General features: G+C 38.6%; 1 protein-coding gene across 2 annotated transcripts in view; it reads right to left on the reverse strand.

Annotated features, from left to right (window-relative positions):
• dbr1 (debranching RNA lariats 1) overlaps positions 1-17,176 on the reverse strand; it is a 46,061-nt gene extending 28,885 nt beyond the window's left edge. Inside the window, exons 1-2 of one of the 2 annotated variants that reach the window (XM_028807518.2) lie at positions 17,099-17,176; positions 2,188-2,516 (exon numbers count right to left, since the gene is read on the reverse strand). In XM_028807518.2, coding sequence (XP_028663351.2) covers positions 2,188-2,384 — 197 coding nt within the window. In that variant the 5' untranslated portion in view covers positions 2,385-2,516; positions 17,099-17,176. Of the gene's footprint in view, positions 1-2,187; positions 2,517-9,110; positions 9,178-17,098 lie in introns of those variants that run through there. The other variant, XM_051931380.1, reaches the window with a different exon arrangement.
• Between the last annotated feature and the right edge of the window lie 811 nt (positions 17,177-17,987).

Here is a 17,987-nt window from a genome sequence, read left to right on the forward strand (position 1 = left end):
AACTGGGCAAACCAACTGAGGAAGCATGTACCAGAAATTAAAAGACCCATTGTCCTCAGAAATCTGCGAACCAGCAAAAAATCCGCGATATATATTTAAATATGCTTACATATAAAATCCGCGATAGAGTGAAGCTGCGAAAGGCGAAGCGCGATATAGCGAGGGATCACTGTACTCTATTTATGAGCTTCTAGACAACTTCCCATATGCATCTTCCATCATTTAACCTTGACCTAACAAATGGCAGGTGACCTTAGTAAAGTGGTTGAGTAAAAATTGCCTTCTCTTAAGCAACTAACAGTTCAAACACAACATGCCCCCACCTGTACGTCTTGGTACCTTGTGTCATTTTAGCATATCACAGACATATTTAGGTCCATAATTTAAATATTCAAGAGAAGGCTTGACTGTGTCATGGAAGGGGTATTGACAGCTAACCAAAAAATGTAAAGCTAGCATGTATGAGATGTACTGTTGCTTGGAAAAAGGGCCAAAAAGAAGTACAATACAAACAGACATGGCACTCTGTTTTTATTGACAAGATACAGTGGAACCTCGGTTCACGACTATAATTCGTTCCAAAACTCTGGTCGTAAACCGATTTGGTCGTGAACCGAAGCAATTTCCCCCCCATAGGATTGTATGTAAATACAATTAATCCGTTCCAGACCATACGAACTGAATGTAAATATATATATTTTTTTAAGCTTTTAAGCACAAATATAATTAATTAAACCATAGAATGCACAGTGTAATAGTAAACTAAATGTAAAAACATTGAATAACACTGAGAAAACCTTGAACAACAGAGAAAACTAACACTGCAATAGTTCGCGCTATAGCGCTACCAACCGCTGACTAAAAACACTTTTTTTTAATGAGTTTTAAGTACAGGGAAAAAAATGAACATTGAAAAAAAATCCGTAATTTAATAAACCACCAAGAAAAGTAACATTGCAACAATACAAGCTACGAACCGATTGCTGTAAACAGAAGTGAAAACAAAATCAAGCCCAGTGCATTCTTTAACTGCCTTCCTACCTTATGTGTCCAGCCCCCTCTCTCTCACGCTGCCCATGTGTGGTCTGTCTCTCTCTCTCTCGCTCTGCCTGTGTGTGTGCACGTCTCTCTCTCACGCTGAATGTGTGTGTGTGTGTCGCACTCTCTCTCTCGCTGCACAGGAAATGCACAGGGAGAGACTGAACATGTACAAACCGAAAGGGAAACTGGCTTGTTCGTATACCGAGTGTGTGGTCGTGAACTGAGGCAAAAGTCTGGCGAACTTTTTGGTCGTAAACCGATTTGTACGTGTACCGAGACGTTCGTGAACCGAGGTTCCACTGTACCTGCACGACTTTGTAATGAAAGCAAGTTAGTTTTGAAACTGCCATATCTGCATCAAGGAACAAACATCAAACAGCTTCCACGCTGTGCAACAAAAGGTGTATTAGTGGAAGCCCCATGTGTGCCACCTCCATCATGCAATATTTTCTAAACCAATATGAAATTCTATAGAGCACACTATCCTAAGGCATTTTATGCTGCTATACACATTTCACCACAACAAAGGCTAGTCAATGGGAAAGATATTTTGCATAAACTTGTCTGAAACACAAAAAAGCCAAAAATTGTACTGTTTAGCTTGCCTAACAACATTATGTCTGAAGTATGTGACGGATAGAGGTCAAGTCAATGGTTCGCCATTTCCATCTGTCTGGATAAAACAGATGCCTTTGGTCATTTCAATGTAAATGAAATGAAAAACATGACTGTTATGTATGAGGTCTACCTTTATAAATATCTTGGCCACACTAGTAGGATTAACATTTGTATTTACTTTCTGACTTGTGCAGCATGAACCTAAAAAAGAAGCTATTAAACAGAACATTTTTTCAAAATTTGTGTTTCTTTTATTGGCAGCATGCCAGTGTCTGATCTGTATGGTGTAAACCCTGTTTTATTTACAAATGGATCTTTGGAAGAAAAGCTTCTGGTCAGTGGGGGCTAAGAGTCCCATCATTTTTTTCCCCACTCTCAAGTCATTAACAGCAAAAACTTGTGTTTTGAATTAAGCATTTCATATTCATACTATAACAATAAAAGCATTACTTATTAAAACATTTGGAAAACATCAGTTGATCATTTTAAATTAAAAGTATAGAATTATAAATACGATTATTTACTGACTTGTAGAAGGTTTGCATTTGGCGATATTTTGGCGGAACAGCCATGCACTTCATGTCCGCCTCATTGCGCACAGCCTGAAAGTCTCCACAGCAAAGGAGCAAGTCCACTTTCACATTTTCCTTAGCCTCCAGAAAAGCAATTGTCTCATAGATTTTATCTAGTTCACCATGACAACATCCTTCCACTGCTATCTTCATTATGGTTCTCCCTGGAGATTTTTTGCACAGAAATGGAGGTGGAAAAGTAGCGCCAAGGAATATATGTAGTGGAAAACAGCTATGTTTTTCAAGGAGAACTGCTTTATACTGATATTAAAACAACTGCCATCTCTGGAAAAAAAAAAAAAAGATGTTTTAATAAAAACTTTACAATTTTGCAAAAGTATAATATATCAACAACAGAAGTTTTTCTTGAGCCTGCATTTCCTGTATTATGATCAGGTTTAAGAATGTTACATTATGGGTAAATACTTATTAATTTAATAAGCAGCAAACTGGGGTCATTTCATTTTAAATTCAACAAATGGCTTTTGCATCACCACATGAATCACACCTACCTTCTAGAGCTCAAATATTATATATATATATAAAATCCCCCTGAGATACAGGCATTTTTTTGAAACCACAGACATCATAAAATTGATCATTTAGGGTGCTTGCTTATAAGCTGTAACTTTTGTCATATCAAAGCTACCTGGCTCAACTATATACCTCATTGGAAGACTTCAAGAAGAGTACAGTGGAACCTCGGTTTGCGAGCATAATTTGTTCCGGAAACGTGCTCGCAGTCCAAAGCACTCGTATATCGAAGTGAATTTCCCCATAAGAAATAATGGAAACTCAGATGATTCGTTCCACAACCCAAAACTATTCATATAAAAATGATTAATACAAAACAAAGTAAAAATACATAAAACAAATTAACCTGCACTTTACCTTTGAAAAGAATCATGGCTGGTGTGAGTGAGTATCTAAACTCTTGTGGGATTCCACCCAACGGGACGACATGCGGAAGAGCGTCCCAAAGCAATCGCAGTCTCCCAGCACTGTAGCAGTTCGCCATAAAAGCGAATCCGATAACATCGCGGACATGCTATAAGCTCCTGCCATCGATGGGTGATACAAGGAACAAGGAACATTACAAGTGCGCAGGGCACAGTACTACTTGGCCACGACCCTGCCTGACTGCTGTGTCTGTGTATAGGAGAGTGGCAGATCTCGCTAGAATAAATAACCGCGCTGTTGCTGTTTCAAGCTGAATAAAGCTGATGGTGCAAGACAGAGACTCGCACGTCACAGCACGCACACACACAGTCACATTGCTGTAGTAAACAGTATACGCTCGTATGGATGTTGACTATATGAACCTCATCAAGAACTTTGTTAAATGGTGCGACTCAAACCACCTACACCTGAACACCAGCAAAATCAAGGAGCTGGTGGTGGATTTTAGGAGGCCCAGGCCCCTCCTGGACCCTGTGATCATCAGAGGTGACTGTGTGCAGAGGGTACAGACCTATAAATACCTGGGAGTGCAGCTGGATGATAAATTGGACTGGACTGCCAATACTGATTCTCTGTGCAAGAGAGAACAGAGCCGGCTATACTTAGAAGACTGGCGTCCTTCATCATCTGCAATAAGATGCTGCAGATGTTCTATCAGACGGTTGTGGCGAGTGCCCTCTTCTACGCAGTGGTGTGCTGGGGAGGCAGCATAATGAAGAAGGACGCCTCACGCCTGGACAAACTGGTGACGAAGGCAGGCTCTATTGTAGGCATGTAGCCGGACAGTTTGACATCCGTGGCAGAGCGACGGGCACTCAGCAGACGCCTATCAATTATGGAGAATCCACTGCATCCACTAAACAGTGTCATCTCCAGACAGAGAAGCAGCTTCAGCGACAGACTACTGTCACTGTCCTGCTCCACTGACAGACTGAGGAGATTGTTCCTCCCCCAAACTATGCGACTCTTCAATTCAACCCGGGGGGGGTAAACGTTAACATTATTCAAAGTTATTGTCTGTTTTTACCTACATTTTTTATTATTCTTTAATATTGTTTTTTTGTATCAGTATGCTGCTGCTGGAGTATGTGAATTTTCCCTTGGGATTAATAAAGTATCTATCTATCTATATGAGTGAGGCACGCTGACTCAGACGGAGAATAGGAGATGATTGCCCACAATCCCGCAGCAAGAGAGAGAGAGAGAGAAGAACCATCAGCTCAGCTGTGATTACATGACATAGATAGATAGATAGATAGATAGATAGATAGATAGATAGATAGATAGATAGATAGATAGATAGATAGATAGATAGATAGATAGATAGATAGATAGATAGATAGATAGATAGATAGATAGATAGATACTTTATTAATCCCGATGGGAAATTCACAAGGTTCAGCTTACAAAGCTTACGCTCAGCATACAAAGCGTATACCGTACATACTACTCGTATTGCAAGACGTTGCTCGTTTATCAAGTCAAAATTTATCTTGTCTTGCAAAACACTCATAAACCAAGTTTCCACTGTACTTTTTTATGGTCAAATATAACTTTGGCATAAGTCTTGGTTTGTTTTTAAGTTCTTTTCTAAGTTTGAAGGTTATCTAGCAAACTGCATTTGTTTACTACTTCTGGTTATTATAAAACAGTGAAAGGCTTGGAGTAACAAATACATTTTTTATACTGACATATATATGTGTGGATACTACTTGTATTTAAGAAACTGGCCTGTTATTTAAAGTCCCCTTCATGAGACAACCAACCCCAAAAATTAGCTTTTTAATGCATTTTTTTAAGCCTCAAAAAATGGCACTTGAGGGTTAGGGGCACAATGTTTCTCATTTACTTAAGAAAAAACTACACTGTACCTACGCTTTCAAAGAAAAACTTGTGTTGTTACTCAAAGGGGTTTATTATCTATGAGGCCCCTAACTTACAAAATCCATTCATTCATACATTTTTGTCAGTAAATCCATACCTAGAAAAATGGAATTTCCATAAGAATACTCATGAGTGCAGAGTTACTCTCCACTCACAAAGATTTCCTGGAGTGTTATATTCACTAACAGGAATAATCACCTCCACCCACTGTTAAAGATGCACAGATCAGTTGGGCCTTAGATTGAAATTGTCTGTTTTTTGATTACTGTTGTGAACTCAGCAATTGCCTTATAACTGCCTGACTTGTCTGCCAATTTTGTGATACAGAATATGTTAAGCTGAGGACATGCACAGTACAGGCAAGGTACACTGTGGAAACTGTTATAGAAAATGTCTGCTATTATGGAGTACGTTAAAGTATCAGAAAGTGACAAGATAGCTATCTATAGAGTTTGTAATGAAAAAGTTAGCATGGTGGATTTAAAGCAAAGGCATATGGCAAACTGACATTTTACTTGGGGGTACATCACTCAGCTGAGCACACCAACTGCCAACAATGCAGTGAAAGCAGCAGAACTGCTAATAAACCAAATCTGTCTCAGCCAATACCAATGACACTGTTTGAAGAGAAGCAGAAATATGACTGGGACAGTGAAAAGTCAAAGAGTATTCAAGTCAAGTCAAGTTGGGGAGCATGCACTGGTACAGTGCGTTGATGCACCCACTACACAACGAAACAACTCGGGATCCCAGTTTGCAACCCCCCAGGCAGACACGCGGTCCAGTCCCACCCTCCGGAAATGACCCTCTATCTGCCACAGCCAGGTGTTACGTGGGCGACCTCTTGGTCTGGTCCAGCCACTCGGGTCCCCAACAATGAGGATCTTACGAGCTGGATCACCCTCAGGGAAATACGCCACATGGCCGCAGTGCCGTAACTGACGCTCCCTCACAATGCAGGTAATGTGCCTCATTCGGGACTCCATGAGCAACCGTTCATTCGACACAAAGTCAAACCAATGGTACCCAAGGATTTTCCGGAGAGACATAGTACCAAAGGAGTCCAGTCTTCGTCTCAGGTCACTGGATAGCGTCCATGTCTCGCAACCATATAGCAAGACAGGAAGCACGAGGACTCTAAAGACTTGGACCTTCGTCCTTTTGCATAGATATCGGGAGCGCCACACACCCCTTTCCAGCAACCTCATGACCCTCCCATACTCTCCCAATCCGTCTACTGACTTCATAGGAAGAGTCACCAGAGACATGAATGTCACTGCCAAGGTAAGTAAACCTCTCAACAAGGTCAACACTCTCGCCGCAAACAGACACACTGCTGATGGCTGTGCCCAAGTGGTCATTAAATGCCTGGATCTTGATTTTTATCCAGGACACTCACAAGCCCAGACACTCAGACTCCTTGCTCAGTCTCTTGAGTGCCCCGATCAGAGCCTCCACTGACTCTGTGAAGATCACAGCATCGTCAGCAAAGTCAAGATCCATGAACCTTTCTTCACCAACAGATGCCCCACAGCCGCTGGACCCCACTACCTTGCCCAACACCCAGTCCATACAAGCACTGAACAGAGTAGAAGCAAAAACACACTCCTGACAAACCCCAGAATCAACTAGGAAAAACGCAGAGATCCTGCCTCCACTCTGCACAGCAATCGCAGTACCAGCGTACAGGCCAGCCAGGATATCCAGCAACCTCGAGGGGATCACACGAATCCTTAGGATGTCCCACAGGGCAGCTTGATCAACTGAGTCGAACACTTTGCGAAAAATCAACAAAGGCTGCAAAGAAACTCTGCCGATATTCGCGTTTGCGCTCCATCAGAACCCTCAGTGCCAGGATGCGGTCGATGGTAGACTTCTTAGGTGTAAAACCAGACTGTTCTGGTTGCTGGTAGGTGAGCAAGTGATCACGGATCCTATTGAGGACGACCCTAGCAAGGACCTTACCTGGCACTGAGAGCAGTGTTATCCCCTGTAGTTGCTGCAATCCAGGCGATCACCCTTCCCTTTCCAGATAGGGACGACAAGTCCCATTTTCCAGTCAGTTGTGATGATGCCAGTCTCCCAAACGAAAGCAAAGATTGCTTGCAATGCCAGGAGGACAGCCTTACCACCAGCCTGGAGAAGTTCACCCCGGATACCACAGATCCCTGGAGCCTTTCCCCCTCCTCAGCTGGTTCACCACCTGTGCAATCTCAGTGAGACTGGGTACTTCACAGCTAATTGGACAATCAGCCTCAAGAACCATGGACCCAGAGATATCTAACATCTTAGCCTGAGGATCAGCTTTGAACAACTGCTCAAAGTAGCCAGCCCAGCGGGTCACAACTGCAGTGTCATCCATAAAGACTGTTCCATCAGCTGCCCTGACTGGAACTCTCCAAGGAACAGATTCAGATGTGCGTAATGCTTCGATTCCTCTGTAAGCAGGACGTGGGTCGCTAGACCACAGATGGTGTGTCACTTGCTTACAGAGTCCTCTAACAAACAGAGTCCTCCTTATCTACCCTCAGAGCCCTCACAGCTGTCCTTCTCAGTTCCCGGTACAAACCAGAGTTGCCACTGAGCCGTGCGCTGCGACTCCTCTCAATGATATCCAGAGTGCCCTGCGAGATGAAACACTTCCTTCTGGGAACACCGGTAACACCAACACAACTCCCAGCAACCTTCAGGGTCTTGTCATTGAAGGTCTCCCACATCACATTAGGATCGGTAGTCGTACCCAAATATGAAAGTTCCTCACACAAACTGCGTGCAAACTCATTAGAAACAGCCTGATCTTGGAGTCTGGCCAAGTCCAGGCTCATTTTCAAAGAGTATTGCTAATACAATAACTGAATTTTTTTGTTTTAGATAACCAACCATTTTCTATAGTAGAAAGTCTAAGATTTTATTATTTAATTCAACACTTGAATGCATGATGAACTCTACCAGGCAGACAATTCTTTTCAGATGTAGCATCTGGAGTGGTGATGTGAAAAAGCTGGTACTTTAATAAAAGTAAAGTGCATGGTGTTATACAAGAAAATGCTCTATAAATATATTGAAATCAATGAAAGATGCTTCTCTTTGCCTAGCTTACCTTGTTTAGCTCATACGCTTTAATTACTAGTAAATGAAATGATATTCTCTCAGTGTGGCATTAATGCGATAGAAAAATACATGGACTTGTTGAACATTCACCACCTGACATATCTTGTCAGAATACTGTACACAGACACAATTACGGCTGCCAAAGAAAGGACTTCAACAGGATGTATTGTTGAGGGGGAACAGCGCACACTATATGCTGCAGAGTCTTCAAGAGCAAAAACATGCTTTACGTGTATATGCTGCAGACTATGAATTACCAGCCACCATCAGGAGGAACTCACTGAAAACACTTAAACCCTGCTTGCACCTTTCAAGTAACTTAGTAGATATCAGCTCTTCAATAGCCAACACTGCAGTTGTCATCCCATCAACTGCTACACTAAGAAGACTAAGAGAAAAAAGTACTGATACTGATCAGAGTAAAAACTGCAAAAAGCATGATTTTAGAAGCCATTTGAAAAACATTTAACAATATAGGGACTGAGCCCCTTTACCGTATGGTTACTGTACTCAATCCAAAGTATGCAATTTTACAGCACTTATTTAATAAACCCTAACCTGTTTACTTTATTAACTTTGATTAGGTTTCCACAAAATATAATGACAACAATAAAGTAAATTAACATTTTAAAAATATGTCAGTGTTAATTGATACTGTAAATAATCACTGTTTCTTATATTTAACCAACACAACAAAGCAACAAGCACAAAAGAGGCATGAAATGGTATCATGTCGAACCTGTAATGCTGGAAAAAATATTTTAAAGTCCACAGCTGAAATATTGCAGGAGAGTTTTCAAGAAAAGCAAAACCTGAGTAGCCAAACAGCAACTCAAGTGGAAGTCTACATGTCAGAAACACCATGCTGAAGAGGTGAAAAGATACTTGATACTTGCTTACTGGCAGAAAAATAAGGGATCTTACCTTTCAGCACCCTGTGTGAGTGTAGACAAGGAAAGATTGTTCAGCTCAGCATCACACTTACTTAATGAAAAAAGACATAGATTATCTGGTGGAAAAGCTGAAAAGCTGCTTTTTGCAAAGAAAAACTTGCCATCAATGTTAAGACAAAAGTCTTAAAGACTCATTACCATCTTGAGGCCATATTGTTATTTTATTGTTACATTCTACTTGTTTATTTTAATACGGACAACATCTTCCTGTTTTAATGATTGTTACACTGTAATTGTAATAACAATGTGTTAAAAATGTTGCTGGTTGAGTGGATTTTTTAATAAAACATACAAATTGCTTTCTTAAGCACATACTTTAATAGGCGATGTTCCCCAATGCCGGATTATTCCTGGAATAAAATCAAGTTCATATAATTTATTTTTCACAGTTCTGGTAGTATCACACAAAACATCAACTTCAAGCTCTTTACAAACTAAATATTAAGCAATCAAAAACTTTGTTTTCTCATATAAAATATAATAAGGTTAAATTACTATCTTTTACTAAATATACTGCAGTTAATATTGGTCTTATTGCATGGTACACTGGCTAAAATACATTTTCTGGTTATATTAGGTTGAGTTTTACTTTTATATGGAATCAATTTAATATAGAAGTAAACTGGTGAGATGTGCTTTAGTGGACTACCTTCAATAAAAAGTAAACTAAAAAGTAATGTAATTTTTTGGATATGGAAAGAAACCTGTCGCTACTTTGGGAAAACCATGCACATAGTACCTAGGGAGGGGAGTAAATTCACCTCTCAGGAGCCATGAGACAGCTGTACTAACTACTGTCCCAGAAGGCAAAAAAAGTGAATATGCACTGTGGCTGACTTATTTGTCATGGGTTGAACAATATGATGACATTATGGCTATGCTACGGAAGACATGAACCATAAGGTGAAAAACTTTTAACCCATTATCTGCAGCTTTGTGGATAGATCTTTGTAACTGCTACTGCAATTTAGAAGCATGTACCTTTTAGAGTGTGGAAACATTATGGGAAGCAGGAAAAATCTGTATGCAATTTAAAAAAAAAAATTAAGTCTGGTAGTTAAAAGTCAATTAATTTTTTTCTGTTCAACACTAAACACAAATGGCATCAAAAGTGAATGAATTACAGGATGCATACACAGTATGTGCGCACATTTGCAAATTTTAGGTACAATTTTAGACACAACTAAGTTTAAAGGTGACCGTCTTTATAACTACACAACTGCAGAAATATATTTTGTGTATACGTAAGGTGATTTTGTATGATGTTAAGTAGGTTTATATTCTATATACCCTAAGTTCTTGTCTATAAGCCGGACTCATGTATTAGCCGGAGACCAAAAATCATACGAATTTTTAAAATAAAATCGTATCATAGATAAGCCGGACTCATGGATAAGCCGAACGTACTATAACCTATAACTAATAGAAGGGAGGGAGGTCAGTGGTCTCACTCGCGCCCATTTAATTTCTTTAAGGGGGGAGAGAGTGTGAGATATTGCCGTCTCTCTCACTCCCCGCATGGCGCAGTTGGAGCGGCTGGAGCGCGTTCTTTCTGCTCTGGGCGTCGCCGAGTCAACACGAGCGCGTAGCGGTCATTTAAATTGTGATTTTATATGTAAGCATATTTAAATATATATCGCGGATTTCTGCGGACAATGGGTCTTTTAATTTCTGGTACATGCTTCCTCAGTTGGTTTGCCCAGTTGATTTCATACAAGGGACGCTATTGGCAGATGGCTGAGAAGCTATCCAGCTTACTTTCTCTCTCTCTCTCTCTCTCTTGCGCTGACGTAGGGGGGTGTGAGCAGGGGGGCTGTGTGCAGCTGCTTCCTGAAAGAAATGCTGCACGGAGCTTCGCATACTTAAAAGCTCAAAGGGCACGTATTGATTTTTTTTATCTGTCTCTCTCTCTCTCTCTCTCTCTCTCTCTCTCTCTCTCTCTCTCTCTCTCTCTCTCTCTCTCTCTCTCTCTCCCTGCTCCTGACGGAGGGGGGTGTGAGCTGCCGCCTTCAACAGCTTTGTACCGGCGGTGCTTCGCATACTTAAAAGCCAAAAAACCCTATTGATTTTTTTTTTGACTGCTTGCTTTGCACTCCTTTGAAAAGGAAGATATGTTTGCATTCTTTTAATTGTGAGACAGAACTGTCATCTCTGTCTTGTCATGGAGCACAGTTTAAACTTTTGAAAAAGAGACAAATGTTTGTTTGCAGTGTTTGAATAACGTTCCTGTCTCTCTACAACCTCCTGTGTTTCTGCGCAAATCTGTGACCCAAGCATGACAATATAAAAATAACCATATAAACATATGGTTTCTACTTCGCGGATATTCTTATTTCGCGGGTGGCTCTGGAACGCAACCCCCGCGATGGATGTATAAGCCGGTATTCTATTTTTTCATTTTCACAACTTTTTTCCTTAGATAAGCCGCGGCTTATTGACAAGAACTTAGGGTAAATTATATTTTTAAAATGTCCACAACAGTTGGGGTTTTAAGTTACACAAGATAAAAATGTATTTGAACTTAACAGAAACCTAATGTTTACAAGGTCTTCTTGCATGGATCATAGGACATGTTGTGGAATGGACATGACATAAAATCAGGTTCAGACTGGCTCATTTCCCACTAAAAATACTGGTGATTGAAACCAGACTCAAAACTCTCAATTTGTACATCTCTACCTATAATGCCCCAATCTTCCCAGCATTTGGTAAAGACGTAGTGCAGAAGTATCCCATCAATATTTAGAGTTGCAGTTAAAGTATTGTGTAGATGCTACTGAAGTCACTGTTGCATTGGAACTACATGTATAGTTTTTAGGTGCACTCACATACAATGTGAAAAGAACCTACTGTAATTGCCATGTCAATTGGCACCCAGAGGTCCGATTTCGTTGAAATTTGTAACTTTTATTCTTTAAGAAAATTTGTTAAGAATGTTAACTTTTTGTAGAGATCTCTCAAATGGAGCACAGCATATAAAGTTTTGAAATTTCAAATTCTCCTACTAAAAATCACTGGTGAATTTTCATACTTATCTGGCTTAAAGGAACACTTCACCTAAAAATTGTATTTTTTATGTTACATATGCCATGTACTTTGTAGTAACGGCAGAGAAATTCATATTCATATCTCATATTTTTATGCAGGGTGGAAATAAAGTTTCTGAACAACAGCAAATGTTATCAAAAACGTCCATAAGAAAATAACATTACTTTTGTTGCATAATCAACATGTGAAGTCAACCTGAAGCATGCTCACCATGTCTCAAATACATGTACTAAAATACTGTTAAATAAAACTACTTATGGAAAATACTCTTGTGAAGACCAGCCACTCCCCCTCATTCATCAGTGAGGAATTATGCGCAGTAACAACTTATTCATTACATAAAACACTGCACTTTAGAGTCATCAGAAACATGCAGTTTCCAAATATTCTGGGTTTATCTTCACAAATGTACAGAAATGCTTTCTGCAGTCTGTGTCCTAACTGGTTATTGTATTGATACAAACAACCTAAAACAGTCAAAGTTACCTTAAAACTCAATTACTGATGTCAAATGTAAGGCAAATACATAAAGGAAAAAAAAAAATTCAGTTCCTCTCCCCACCTTAACCACTTGCCCTCGCCACATCATTAAACTGGCATCCCATGCTACACAGTAATTTAAAAGATTCTGCTGACCCTATCAATTTTGCCCTCTTTGCTTTTGTCTAGTTTTCAATTAGGTAGAAAGCTGACTGTATTAATAACATTTATTTCCATAACATATTTTCATTCAAAGAATGTAGCTCAAAGTTATTATTCTTCAACGCTTATTCTTTACTACTTTAAACTTTTCTTCTGTATAATTTAACTTTCTATCTTTCCTACTATTCACGCCAAATGCACTTTTTGTATATTGACTTTTTTAATAAGATGCTTTGAATAAGTGTGCCTGCTGCAAAAGTAATAGTTATGAGGAAGCATTCAGTGGTCATTACAATATGACATGAAGTACCTGCAAGGGTTTCACTAGTTTGGTTCACAGTGCCCCAGCTTGTATAAAAGAAAGTGTCACTGATAGTAACTCTCCTAGCCTCAGGCTGAATAAAAAAGCATTCCTGGGAGGAAGAAAATAAAATAAAACAATAAAGACTTAGGCTACTTCAATACTACTGTGTTTTCATTTAAAAACTTCACTTTTAAGTGAAAATGATCTCCATTCATGTAACTGTTTTCATATTGTTTATGTATGTATCTCTGCACATACTAAAATGACTGAAAACGCTTATGTTTTAAATGTTTGCCTAAACTGGGCACATCCGCATTGTCAGATTCTTGAAGGGATGGTAACGCTGCTAGCCGTGGGATTTATTGCAAGCTGTAGTTACCAATAAATTATTTGCCTTCTGAACATGTATTCAGCATTTAAACTGAACAAAAAGCAATTTTGTGCATACAGGTAAGCAACACAACAAATATCATCAAAAGCAACTCCTCTGCATCTGCCAGGTTGGAATATGATTTTCTTCCATGAAGTGTGACCAATCAGGTAAAGACATGTTGCAATGAGCAGAAACCAATCAGGGAAAGGCCACGTAAGATAAGTAAGAACAAATAAAAGTAAAAAAACAAGTAAAAACAAAGGCTATGTAAGTAAGAACATATCAGAACATGATTAGAGATTGCGCTTTCAAAACTCTTTCTTTTCACCCATCCACATTGCAACGCCAAGTCAGCATTTTCAGAAGTATATGGCTCTGAAGAGCATATTCAAATGTCTCAGCTTCCATCCAGTACACTGGATAATTCAGACTGACTGACCAAGACAACTAGCAACTAAGTGGGTAACACTTTGTGTCCTCAAAGAAATAATCTTCTGTATAATCATCAAAAGATACACCTTTCACCTTCACAAAACTGTAGAGTAAAGCAGCAGAATGTTTCACATTTGGTAACAAACAGAGGGTTTGCTAGGAGGAAAACAGCCATAACAGTGCCATAAGTGGATCAAATTTTGCAAATGGTTGCACCTGTACATGCCATTTACCTTTGCAAAACACAAGTACTGCAATTAAAACAAAAAGAGTAAAACAAGCAATTATAAATAATACTCCAAGGATGATAATTGCTCAATGCAAAAAGTTTCAGGAGGATAATAAACATTCAATTGTTCACATACTAGAAACATAGAAGCTATCAGTTGTTGGGATGTCACAGCAGCAAAAGTTTTGCATACAATAAAAATAATACAATTTATTTATATAGTGCCTTTCCCTGTGAAATTTCATGAAACGGAAATCCCATTCGGCAGCATTTTATTAAACGTATCTCCATTATTCAAGTGAACAATATTGTGCCTTTTTCTGAAAAATAAAATATATAAATACTAATTGTAACATCAGCTTTAAATAGAGGTATATTCATTAAATTTTTACTCAACTTTTATTTTAAAAAGCTAGTGTTAGTATTAATAAAAATCAAATAAATTATTCAACATGGGGGATATTTAGCATAGAGAGTTCAGCATTTTTATTACTACCAGATCTCACATGCAATGCAAAAACCTAGTAACTGCCATTTTTTCATTTTTGCAGTTACTACATCTTTCCTGATATTATAAGGTAGTGGTGATGGCCAAATATGTCTTCATTCCAGTCATAGCATTATGGAAGAAGCCAGTATGTACACAGAATTGTACATACTGCAGCACACAAACACCTAGCAACTCCACTGACCAAGATGATGTGACATAATAGTTTTTTCCATAGCTGGTGAGAGATGTCCTTGGTTTGTGCAAATGTAGGCATCCTATGGGTAAAGGGTGGGTGTGGAAGTGATTTACTTCAATGTTTTCATCTTTAAAAGAACACAGTTCTGCTCATTGGTGTCAAAGTAGGCTAATTCTTTTTTATTTGCAGACTTGAACAACATGTAAACAACTCAGCAAAGAACACTATACAAAACAAACTGAAGGAGTTTTAAAAAGAAGATCCCACAGATTTTCAAAATTCTTTCCACAATTAGACCACAAAAGCTCTACCAGGTACTCCTAAAAAGATACTTTAGAAACTGTCTACATTTCACAATTAGAAAGGGAAACGTCCCTTTTGGCAGTGTGTGTGTTATACAATATCAGTTTTAAACAGATTTCAAGTTACACTTTTTAAAAGTGTGTATTTTTACCATACATGAGTGAGAAGTGATTAAGACATTACCACCCTGACACTGTCACAGAATACAACAGATGTGATATGGAATAAATAACATTTAATGGTCATTTTTATTATGTTTATGCTAATGGAAACTTCTGCCTAGCAACCATCTAAAGCAAAATATGCAATCAAATGTTAGATTATAAAGTGTGCTCAGCATTAATTGTAATAAAAATAAACTTGATTTGTATTTTTGATTATACAATGGGAGGTCTGAAAATCTAAAATACACCTTATGAGAAGGATTTAGAAATCATAGTGAACTCAACACTATCAGCTTAGTGTTCATAGGCCATTAAGAAAGCAAACAGAATGTTAGGTTATATAGCGCCCTTATGTGTGGAGTACAAGTCCAAGAAGGTTATGCTCAAGCTTTATAATGAACTGGTGAGGCCTCATCTGGAGTATTGTGTAGTGTCCGGGCTACAAAAAAAGACATAGCAGAGCTAGAAAAGGTCCAGAGAAGAGTGAGTAGCTTCTACACCAGGGGTAGGCAACGTCGGTCCTGCAGTGCCACAGTATGTGCAGGTTTTTGTTCCAACCCAGTTCCTTAACGAGAACTCAATTATTACTGATGAAGCACATATTGCTTAAGTGACATTTTAATGCTTCATTTTAGTGGTCTCGCTTGTTAAGGTTCTCCAACCTTAATTGCTTATTTCAAGCTTAAACTGCTGCATTCAGTGTTTTAATTGCTCCTTATTAGCAATAAGATGTAAAAGACAAAGCAGCCAGCAGTTCTCCAGCTAGCTTTTTTCCAATTACATCTGTGTGTGTTCATCATGCACGGTTTGATTTAATAAAACACTTAATAGAAAAATGTGACAGACTGAAAATGATCTGTTTTAGGCTTCAAATCATTTGGATGATATCCTTGGAAAGGAAAAAAATCTACGATATAAAAGCCTTACATTGCACAGACTAACAAGCCATAAAATTAAATAAGGTCTGAGATTGGCAATGATTGGTTTCTAATTAAGCAATTGGGTTGGAATGAAAACCTGTAGCCACTGCGGCTCACCAGGACCGACATTGCCTACCCCTGTTTTACATCTTATTGCTAATAAGGAGCAATTAAAACACTGAATGCAGCAGTTTAAGATTGAAATAAGCAATTAAGGTTGGAGAACATTAACAAGCGAGACCACTAAAATGAAGCATTAAAATGTCACTTAAGCAATATGTGCTTCATCAGCAATAATTGAGTTCTCGTTAAGGAACTGGGTTGGAACAAAAACCTGCACATACTGTGGCACTCCAGGACCGACGTTGCCTACCCCTGTTCTACACTACTGACTTCCCCCTTTACACACAATGATCAAAAATTACTTTGCATAAATGTGCCTTGTCAACAGACATTCTGTTAAATATTCAGCATATAACGTAACACATTAAGAACACGGTACCAGGGGAGTGGGGATCCCTAGCTTCTAGTTTTAGTTTGGCTACATTTAGAATGTCATGAACACATAATAATTACACAAAATCTATTTAACTAGATAAGCTAAACCAAAACCGTGCGAAACAATACCAGACCATTTAATTGTTTTATTAAAACTACTGTCTGGCCAGTTCGAAATGAGGTAAAAGAGGGAAATGTGGCATTCCACAGGCAGCGCTATTAATTTCAAACTAAGCTGCATACTCAAAAAAGTAAGCAAAATTATTACAAATAAATCTGAGAGAAAGTAATACTAAAAACATCAACAATAAATCAGATAAAACATCTACATAATCAACGTCATGCAAAACGCTTCCTTACCGTAACTGCCACCACGTTATGCGCGTGCGTGCGCATGCGCTTCAGTGCAGCTTAGCGGCATATAGGTAAAGAAGAGGTTTTCATTCACAAAAACATTTTCAACACGTTGAACACTATCATACACCTGGGTTTATATGATGGAATTAAAAATCATGGATAAATATATAGAGGTAAATTTTTCCCTTTAAAAATATCTGAAAGTAAGTATACTTGTAACACGCTCAGCTTCAAGTAAGTGTAGGCTATTATCACTCCACTCACATTTTTCTATCGCACAGAATGGAGTCTGTGGAGTGTTACAGTTCGAATATTACTAATTGGTTAACTTGTTTTATTTTAAAGGTTAAGAAAGGCACTTTTCTTGATTGTTACTGCCACTCTAATTTAATTAATACATTATTGTGTATTTTTGAAGATGTCTTTGTTTTTTAAACGTTTAAATAAATGTAATAAGTCAAATCATAATATGTTAGTATTCTGTGTATTAAAATGGACAGACATTATTTAAGAGCATTTTAGAGATAAACTAATTAAGAAATAAAAAGAAACCAGAGAACGTTCCTGTTGTGTTCTTCTCGACTGTTGCTCTTTGGTAAGACAGCGGTGACGTCACTGCAATGTCTAGCGGATTCTCAACTTTTTAAACACGCTATAATCGGCGTGCGCGCAAGAGCCTACTGCGCATGCTTGTGTGGAAACTGCTGGCTCCAAATCGAAGCCATTTTTTAAAAATAAATAAATAAACGAGGAATTAAATAAATAAACAGTGAAAAATGTCATGATTAGTTTCGATACAAACGCGGACTAGAGCAAATGCAATTCGCTATATTTACTAAAATCATATTTACTTACTTTGAGTCTACATTAGATTCAGTACGACGCTTATTAA

Source organism: Erpetoichthys calabaricus, chromosome 8 (assembly GCF_900747795.2).
Source record: "Erpetoichthys calabaricus chromosome 8, fErpCal1.3, whole genome shotgun sequence".
In the NCBI taxonomy this organism is placed as follows: Eukaryota; Metazoa; Chordata; class Cladistia; order Polypteriformes; family Polypteridae; genus Erpetoichthys; species Erpetoichthys calabaricus.